The sequence below is a fragment of the Sinocyclocheilus rhinocerous genome, unplaced genomic scaffold (genome assembly GCF_001515625.1).
Source record: "Sinocyclocheilus rhinocerous isolate Xijiao unplaced genomic scaffold, SAMN03320098_v1.1 scaffold1688, whole genome shotgun sequence".
NCBI lineage: Eukaryota > Metazoa > Chordata > Actinopteri > Cypriniformes > Cyprinidae > Sinocyclocheilus > Sinocyclocheilus rhinocerous.
In genome coordinates, this window is record NW_015660503.1 from 183016 (window position 1) to 193744 (window position 10729).

A 10729-nucleotide genomic window follows, 5' to 3' on the forward strand; every position below is an offset into this window, starting at 1 on the left:
GCTTCATAAAATTCAGATTGAACCACTGATGGCAGATGGACTATTCTGACGATGCTTTTCATACTTTTCTGGACCTTGACAGTGTAATTTACTTGGCAGTCAATGTGACAGTCACAAGCCTCCCGTTTTTCATCCAAAATATCTTAAATTGTGTTCCGAAGACGAACAAAGCTTTTACAGGTTTGGAACGACATGGTGGTAAGTGATCAATGACATAATTTTCAATTTGGGGTGGAGTATCCCTTTAAGCACTGAAGGCAAGAAAACATACCAACCCATTTTAGTCAAATCTGAGTAGAATAAATATTTTAGTAAGTTGTTATAATAAGTGTGCAGATTTTCAGGTAAAAATAACAGTATTTGGCGGTTGTGTGTGTGTTGTTTAGTATTGTATTCTTCACACCGATGCTCTTCACTCACTGACAGTCAGGAGGAGCGCTCCTGCTCTCACACTCCTCCAGAAGCAGGTATTCCTGCTCCTCCTCTCCTAGAGCAAGAGGAACCACTGGACTACACCACACACAAAAATACATAAAATGAGCCCCATATATCCAGGTCTTCACCCATAGCACCTGAATGTCCTGAAGCGTCTTAGCAGGAGTGGGCGGTATTCACATTATATAACAGCTGATTTAAAAACAACAGACTCAAAACAGTAGCAGGCCTACATTACAAATTATTGGATGAGCCACGCACTAAAATAGCCAATGTACACATACCCCAGACGTTGTGTCTTACCTGTTAGGCTCAGGTTTCTTGCTCTCACAGTTGAGCAGCCAAAGGTAGTCCTGAGGCTCATCCAGACTGGAGGAGGACCCCAAGGGTCTGATGCTGACAGGCTGGTAGGGAGGAGGCAGGTTGGCCAGTGCATAAGCCCCTAAGGCTCCTCCTGGCCCTCCACTAGGGGCCATATCCACCACCAGACCCCCTGGCATATTTACTTGGTGAGAGATCTTTGCGGAGTCTGTAGAAAGAAGAAGATAGGAGAGATTATCACTGAGCTTCACATTTTATGAGATCAAAAGCAAGAACACATTCTTTATTCACAATTTTGCCCAAGTTTTAAAATCTTTTTTAAGATTTTTAAAATGTATTTTTAACAGATCAATGTCTTCCACCAACAAATGACTTGAACACACCTGACGTTGTAACTAAGACTTTTAATTACTTCCTAAGAGGATTTGAACACACCACGTCTTTAAACACACACACACACACACAGACACACGCACACGCACGCACACAAAAAACAATAGGTTTAAGCTAAATCATAATTCATGTGATGATATGCTTCTTGCTAATCGGCTACAGGTGTTATTGAGAGAAGAACCAGCTGATTGGACAAAATCATTGAGACCACAAGATGGCTTGTGAATATTTTTATGTTCTCAAAAGAGGAATATTGTCAATTTCATCTTCTCAAGGCTAATTTTGCCAGTTTTTAGGAGTACACTAACAAAGGATAGCTTTAAAGCTAATATATATGGGCTAAAAACAACAAAACTCCCCTTCGATTTCATCGGGTCTTAAAGCATTTTACAGCATTTTACAATAAATTGACTGAAATTATGTTCAATTATCCAGATATATTTTGAGGATAAGATTCTAATCGAGAGCAGCAATGACCATGTTACTTTGAGGGAGAGTTAAATATTTGTTTTTGTAAAGGGACTGATCAAGGTTAAGGCCGCCATCCTACACAGGCCGTGTGAAAGTGCAGAACTGTGTAGAGAGGAACCCTGAACACAAGACGCTAATGAAAGTGCCACTAATCCAAGATGGAGTCTCGGTTTTTATGTGGCATCAAGGATAGCTTGTAAAGCTTGTTGTCTATGTTCTTTTAAAAGAGCTTTTCTTTATCTCTGACTTTTTATTTTTATTTCCATCTCTCTTTGAACAGCCTACTCTCAAGGTCAGTGGAGTGCGGCTAACGGGGTGGTTGTGCATGTTTTTGTACAAGTCTCTCTTCAAACTCTGCTTTGAGTTATTCAGTAAAACGCACACAAACACATCACTTGTGCACACACACATTGACACCCACACACACCCACTCACTCACTGGGTGCATTTGACTCTTTCTAAGTGCATGCAGCTCAAGGCTGTCAGGGCCACTTTGTCTCTTTCGGTCTCTTCACTTTTTTTCCCCCCGTTTTCCTCCTTCTCCCGTCCCTGCTCTTGTTTGTCAAGCTTGCTGCTGAATCATCCAAGACCTGGAAAATCCCCCCAACATATTTGCATTCTCAGTACCCTGTTTAGTGCTGGTGGCTAATAATGGCAGGCTTCTATGTGTATCAAAATAGACAAAATTGACAGTTTAAAACAGTTTGGTCTTTTTTTGATATAATGCATTATCAATTCAGCAAAAAAATGAATGACAATGTGACAATTCAACATTTGAGGTGTCACAATACCAAATTCAGTAGTAGTACCTTTAGCCAATTACTGCAGAGGCATTGATCATGAATATTAATTATTACGTGATGTTCTCCCAGAAGGCTTAACTTTTTAACTAATTAGTTGTCAAGTTTAGAAGTAGTTCATGAATATTCAGTTACTTGCCTGGACGCTCGCAGCAGGTTACCAAACAAAGCATGCATGGCCAAATTAATATGATAAAATTATGCCTAAATTTAAATGTAGTAGCAAACACATATTTTGTTGACTTGCATATAAAAGGAGGTAAAAGCAGGCCAACACAGTCATCTGCACTGTAGAGCCATTAAATAGACTAGATAGATAAAAATAAATAAAACTATTATAACTATTATATATAATAAATAGATTTCCATTTTGCATAATGGCTTATCCTGAAAGAAAGCAAATCTCCTAAATTATGCATCAAACATATGGAACAAAATAAAATGGAAGGGCAATAATTCTGACTAAAATATAAATTTAGTTAATGTTTTGCATCCAAAAGTAGGGCTGGGTATCGTTCAAAAATTTTCGATATCGATACCGATACCTTGACTTCGATACCGGTTCCTGAACGATACTTTTTTCGATACCAATTTTATGAAATCTATTTGAACAAGATTACATTATCTAAAAAAAAACTTTGGTTTTATTTTTCAGCTTGTTGATGTTTATACAGACTCAAAGCCACTGCACAAAGGAACAAAATGTAACAAACAAAAAATCAGTGCAAATAGTTTTGAGATTAACCCCTTAGGTATCGAAATTTGGTACCGAACGACGAGACGTTTTTCGATACTCGATGGTATCGAGGCAATTCGGTCGGTGCCTAAAAAGTATCTAACTCGATACCCAGCCCTATCCAAAAATGGAAGCACTTCAAATATCTTCCCTCACTTACAACATCTTAATTATAACAGCTCACTTACAAGTCAAACTCACTAAAACAGTGTTTAACAAAACAAACAAAAAATAAACTTTTCTTTGGATTTCCCCCTCAATGTTTGTGCACTGTTACACCCCTTCTCCTACCTCTTTCTCTCATATATTTCCTGTCTTTTCTCAACTGTATCTTTGCAATAAGGTAGCAAAAGTTCACAAAACGGTGAAGGCCAGATGTACAACCACAAGCGTTTTCCAAAGCCATAGCTTAAACATAAGCACTTCCTCATTAGAAACCAACATGAGCATCATTTACCACAACAGAATTCACAAGTTTTTAGAACTTCACATCACTTTTAAAGAAGGCCACAGTGAGCCGACAGCATCTAAGATCAATACTGCTGAGCTGATGGAGACCCCGTGGTGCCACAATTAGTCAATCTTAGGGGGGCACTTTGGGCTTTGGCACTTCGATCTAGTATCTGCAATTCAGTGATTGACCATTATGCCTGCAGGGCCTGGGAGTGCAAGAATCCAAACCATAGATTTGTCAATAAAATACTTAGGGTGTATTCACACTAGGGCTGTCAAAATGGCTGAAAAACTAAATTCGAATTTTGTACTTAAATATTATCAAAATTCGAATTATATTCAAATTTAAAATGCATAATTTCAGTTAGGGGGAAGAATAGCTTTTGGCTTCTCTTCTGAGGCCATGAGGGTGCACCGAGCAAAAAATTACTAATGCACGTTTATTCAAAGCATAAGATAAAGACTATCTGTGAAAAAAAGTGCATAATGTTTAAAATAATGTTTATAAACCAATTATAATTAATTATATTGCTTAAACAACTATAAACAAAACAGCATCATATATGTATGCATAGTTTAATACAAAGGGCGGAAAGCCAATCACACAGAGCACATTTTTTATTTAAAAACATGAGATGCAGTGGGATGGGAAAAAACCCGCTATAAAGTCTTGATATATGTTTTTTTCAAAGTTGAACTTGCATTAATTTTACATGGCTTTCTAAACATGCGGCTCCTTTGTGCGAGATGCGAGTGCAACGGTGATAGATGTCCCTCTAGAAAATGCATTCTGTTTGAACGACTTGGTTTCAGTTTTGATGTAAACAAGATCTTCTCCGCATTGATGTTCTCTTTTTCCACAATATTTTGAATACACAAAGTAGCAGCGCCACATCTAGTGGCTTCAACTTGCATTCGAATGTGGATTTTTCGAATATTCGAAATTAAAAAAAAATTTGACAGCCCTAATTCACACCAGGAAAGTCCGCTAGTTCACTTGCTTTGGTCCAGACCAAATACAATGTTGATTTTTTTTTTTTTTGGTGCAGTTCGCTTTCACACTGCCCTTTTTTGCAAGAGAACCAGAAACTGTAAACAAAACGACATGTGTGCTAAGGTCATCCCATTCATTGGACAGAAATTCTCAAGCAGGGAAAAACAGGAAGTGCAAAAACAGGCTAATCATGGAGATCTTTTGTAGAACAATTTTTATTCTTTTACTGATTTGGTGTTATCAGATACTAACGCAATATAAAGAAACTTATGAGCATCATATGAGACAATGTCATACGATGTTGTAATTACGACTTGCCGAAAATAAAATCTATAGATATAAAATACTTAAAGCATATCACAATGTTATTTTAAACATTTAACCTAGATAAATGTGCGCTATTAGGTGCATATCCAATTGTTTGTGCGGAGAGTGGAAGCTGAAGCGCGCTTCAGGAAATCAGTGGAAACAAATTAAATATGCCGTCATTTTTGCTCATAAAGGTAAGAATAATACATCGTCCGGAACTGTAAAGGGTCTATTTTTATTTGTGTGCACTCACAATATCAAGAAAACGTTGTGCTTTTGTAAAATAAAGAAAACAAATAAACGAAATAATTCAAATCCAAAACAAAAACTCATTATGTAATCAATAAAGATGCATTTCTTTCTAAAGGCGCGTCCAATGATGAGACGGGCGAGTCAGGATCATCAACTTCATTGCGACACTGACACATAAAACACTAGTTTATTAATAAATAATTCTATCTCCTTACTATTTTCCCCCAACATAGTCATGGTAATTTTTGCGGCAAGCTTTAGGCCTATTTAGCGCTCTCACGTCACGTTGCTGTGCGCCATGGTCATGAAATGTGTTTTTAAGCATTGTGGTTTAAAAACAAGTGATTTAAGCCATTGAAACGCAAATAACAGCACTATATGCGCGAGCTGTCTGTTTCTGAGCGTGATTTCTGCAATTGGGTCGGATCGAGGTCAGGTCATATTCACACCTTAAACGAACCGCACCAGAGTTCATTTGGAAGCGGACTGAGAACACCTCTTCAGCTGGGTCTTGGTGCGGTTGTTTGGTCTGCACCCGAGTGCGATTGCTGTATTCACACCTGCCAGAAAGGTCCGCACCAAGAGGGGAAACGAACTTGAGTTCGGTTCATTCGAACCAAACAAGACAGGTGTGAATACACCCTTATTTTTAAAATATAAACTACTCAATTCAGCAAGTATGCACTACATTGATCAAAACTGACAATTTTTTAAAACATTTCTTTTTAAACTTTCTATTGATCAAAGTATCCAAAAAAAAATCAGGTTTTCAACATTGACAAATGACAATAACAAGATATGTTTCTTGAGCAGCAAATTAGGATATTATTAGAATTAATTTTGAAGGATCAAAACTAGTAATGGCTGCAGAACAGTCTCAAAATTTTCTGGAGTAATGCTGCAGAAAATTCAGCTTTGTCATCAGAGGAACAAATAAAACTTGATAATATTCGTAAGCAATGGAAAGGAATATTTTTTAATAAAAAAAGATGCCTTGGTAAGACTTCTTTTGAAAAAAAAAATAAAAATCTTACCAACCTCATTTGAATGGTAGTATATACTGAACTAGAATTATTTGATTTCTCTGGGGCTAGGAAACAAGAATTAGTTTAGTTAAAATTAAAAAAGAAACCAAATGATGTGTAGTTGACTTCTGATAAAATGACTGACTCTCATGAGCGTTTCTTTTCTCATGAGACGTCACTGTAGTTACTGACTGGTAGTACAATATGACAATGTACCGTTAAAGATGTACATTATGAGTTTTTCCAGTAATATTTTATAAAAAGCTGACCACATTTTTGTTTGCTTAGTATTGTTATTATTTAGTTATGGCCTGATATTGGATAGGATTTATGATGGCTCTAAGTGCAGGTGTACATGGTGTGATTTTCGCTGCCACATGAGCTCACAAACATAATCCGTGTAAACATCTTTAGAAAACACCGTTTTAGATATATTTATTATTCCATTACTTGGAAATGAAATTGGATTTCTTTTCCCATCAAATATTTTCCTCAAAAGTACTAAAGAATTGTTTAATGAAACGGTCTGAAATCATAATCATTAAATTCCTAGGTGTGTATTTGCATGTGACAACTTACCTTCCGTATCGGTGGGGTTGAAGCCACAGATATCACAGATGCAGCGCACCCACTTGTTCATCTCCTCTTCAGTGTCTGCCACCAGGTAAAAGATCCGGTCGATAGTCTTGATGTCAAAGATGAAGCTGTGCTCCAGGTCCTTCTTGTTGAATGTGAGACCGGCGTCCACCTGCTCGCACAGGTTCAGATCGATTACGCGGATGGGCTTCTTGGCATGGTCATTCTTGTAATACTCCAGCACATCTGGGTCTCCTGTCAGCCTCCCACTGCGCAGAACAAACCATCGCTTCTTCCATGCCTGAAAGGAGAGAGAAGAACCATTTGATTCATGTACTACAACGCATTTAAAGAGTCACATGACTAATGAAGAAGCCACTTATTGAATGATTCTCCTGACCAATTGTGCTAATATGTACCATTGAGACAAGTCAGTTCCATTGACGGCCATCTTGACAAAGTTTCGGATAAAATTGTCTGCTCAGACATGATGATTGTAAATCAAAAAGGAAATCAAAAAGGCTATATTAACTTCCAAGACTTCCATTTTTATAGCAGCCATACTGACCATTGCAATTTCTCCCACTCTTTTTTTTATACAAGTGGTCCTCATATCTCCACATGTATCACACAAATCTATTGGATGGAGTTTAGACTGAACATGTTCACAGCCTACGAAAAGTTCATCAGACTGGCCTCTCTGGAATATTCATGCTGTTATGTAATATTATTGCATGAGAACCGTACCAAGTTAACACTGACTAACTGTAGAAAAAGCATTGTGACATGTTTCAGCCCTACAAAAAAAGTAATTTGCAGGTGTTTTTGTGACATCTGATCCTATTGATCCAGCAACATGCAGTGGACATTGTGGGCTCACTCTGGCAAAACTCCACTCAAAACTCTGTTTGGAGATACTGGCTAAACCCTCTGCAGACTGACTTTAATTTAACACCACCCAAAAGCCTGCGAAGCACTCACGCTAAAAGAGGGAACTGACAATGACAGCTTGATTATGCATGCTTTCTCCCATTTAAAAGAGATGGAAAATGGAAATGCTGGTTTTGTATAAAAAGCAGAGTTCAAAATGTCACGGATTGTGACAAAGTGAAGGGGGCAGCAGTTCAACTCTTAGAAAACTAGTCTACATGAATCTATCAGATGGGTGGATGTAAAACAGGGTGGGAACAAAATAAAAGAGGGCAACATGTAAAAATGAAAAGCATCATAAGATTGAAATAATAAATTCACCAGGTGGAGGGAAAAAACATCCATTTACAAAAAGATGGAAAGAAACTGGATAAATAATGCTGTATGGCATAATGGTCGACCAGAAAGTTATTATTAATATTCATTATGGTCACACTTTATTTTAAGGACCAATTCTCACTATTAACTAACTATTAACTATGACTTTTGCCTCATTAAACTCCTAATTTGCTGCTGATTAATAGTTGGTAAGGTAGTTGTTCAGTTTGGGTATGGGGTGGATTAAGGGATCCAAAATATGGTCATGCAGAATAAGGAATTAATATGTGCATTTTAAGTACTAATACACAGTCAATATGCTAGTAATATGCATGCTAATAAGTAACTAGTTAATAGTGAGAACTGGTCTCAGATATATGCATATTACTAGAGTATTAGCCATTTATTAGTACAAATTAAGCACATATTAATGCCTTATTCTACATGACCTTATTCTATATCCCTAACCCTACCCAATACCTAAACTCAACAACTACCTTACTAACTATTAATAAGCAGCAAATTAGGAATTTATTGAGGGAAAAGTCATAGTTAATAAGTGTTCCCTACTCTAAAGTGTTACCAACAACTAGTTAAAAATAATGAGTATGACATGCATGTGATATTCACTTTTTGTATATTTCACATATATTAAATTTCAATAAGCTCACATAAGATAAAAACATTTACAAAATATCAAGACTCGATTTTTTAAATATGTAGCCTATAATATATTCATAATATAAAAAGAAAATATTCAAAACAAATGGCATCACATAGTGAGAGTACATTTAATTATTTCCAAAACACTATTCAAAGATTATTTGAATAGTGTTTTAACTAGTAACTTAAACAATTAGTTGGTGCAGAATGAGTACTTGATTAGTTGGTTTGTATATTTCACATATATTAAATTTCAACAAGCTCACATAAGATAAAAACATTTACAAAATATCAAGACTCGATTTTTTTAATATGTAGCCTATAATATATTCATAATATAAAAAGAAAATATTCAAAACAAATGGCATCACATAGTGAGAGTACATTTAATTATTTCCAAAACACTATTCAAAGATTATTTGAATAGTGTTTTAACTAGTAACTTAAACAATTAGTTGGTGCAGAATGAGTACTTGATTAGTTGGTTACTTGTGCACAACCTTAGTAGATATTCAACATAAGACCTAAATACAGCAAATATGTTACCAAGCGAAGTTCCAAATAGGGGAAGAAAAAGTTTTTCTTAGATTTGCCCTTAAAAGTGTCATGAAACCCTAAAACACATTTTATGTTAACATATATGAACAGGTTGCACACCAGTAAAAACAACTTTAGCACTCATTATGTCTATTATTAAGGTAAAAGTGTTTATTTTTTTTATTTTTTGAAGCAGTATCGTTCTTCTGGTTCAAAAAGCAAAGTTGAGCCTACGTCACGAAAAGTGACGTATATGCGTTAATCTGGAGTGGTGATTGGCTGGCGTGGCTGGAGAGTACACGTCTGCGTCATCAGTTTTCTGAGCTTTTTTCAGTATTATTCATGAGAATGAACTCTTATGATCCAATCACTGCTCTGTATTATGCATGAGGTAGTCTTACAGCGGAGAATTCAAATCTCACGAAAGAGCTTCCGCGCAGTCAGTTCATTTCTAAACATCACCGTAACAATATTTAATATGACAACACGTGGGGAGCGCATGTTTCTGCGCGGAACGCCGCGATGGGTTTAATGACACATTAAATCATAGTTCATATCCGAACCGGAGCAAGCGTGTTTCTAGTTTATGTGAATGAACATACATGGTTTATATTATCCCTTGCTCCAAACATGAACTAGCACGCGCACATATAATGTCTTCTTCAAATAAAAGATGCGCAAATAAGGGCATGCGCTGATACAGCGGCAGCTGTGGCTCGTCTGATCATGAGCGCGATGACACGACAGATTCCGGAAAATTCAAATAAGAGTAAACAGAAAGTAACTGCCTTTATTCTTTCTGTTTTAAAGATATTTTAATATTCATTTGTCTGTATCATGAGTGTGTTGTAGGCCTGTTTTATTGGTTGTTTTCTCCCCTCTTCCCACCCTCTACACTCCCACTTTCGACAGTTTTACACGCCCATTTCTGGAGTCTTTTTCAGATCCAAGGTGTGAAAGACCAGTGCTGAAACGGGGGTTTCATGACACTTTAAACTTCAACAGAACACTCTGTCTTAAACAAGATTAGCAAATTAACCCTGAGGAAAAGATCACAGGCTTCTGTCATTAAACCGCCAGACTGCCAGGAATCTCAATCTGTGTTGTTGTTTATTTTTTACCATCAGGTTTGGAGGGGATTAACAATGCCATACTTTACCCCCTCTCAGCTGTTTTTCCATCCACAGGGTTCTCTTTGTTAGACAGCCAAGCTCTGGCCCTCTGGATATCACCCCACCGCACGGCAACACAAGAGGCAACAGCCCCGCCATGCCAAACCAAACACACACACACACAAGGAGCTCTGCTCTGATTGGCTGTTTCATAGTGCTGCTCATTTCAGTAGCTCACACAGCAGGAAGAAAACACAGGGAAAATATATATTTCAATACTGTCTCTCACAGTTATATCGTTGGGTAATTATACTGTATATAAAATGCGGGCATCAGGAAGCCGCTATTAATATGCGGGGCATTGAAACTGCTTTCGAATGCACGATCGCTTTTTACTTTCACTT

At 37.0% G+C, this 10729-nt stretch overlaps 1 protein-coding gene across 2 annotated transcripts in view; it reads right to left on the minus strand.

Moving 5' to 3' along the window:
• The window catches only part of LOC107725185 (GRB2-associated-binding protein 1-like), a 95680-nt gene that overhangs the window by 22238 nt on the left and 62713 nt on the right, over positions 1-10729 (minus strand). The window contains exons 3-5 of one of the 2 annotated variants that reach the window (XM_016534361.1): positions 6769-7066; positions 739-964; positions 421-510 (exon numbers count right to left, since the gene is read on the minus strand). In XM_016534361.1, the coding sequence (XP_016389847.1) occupies positions 421-510; positions 739-964; positions 6769-7066 (614 nt within the window). The remainder of the gene's footprint in view (positions 1-420; positions 511-738; positions 965-6768; positions 7067-10729) is intronic. The other variant, XM_016534362.1, reaches the window with a different exon arrangement.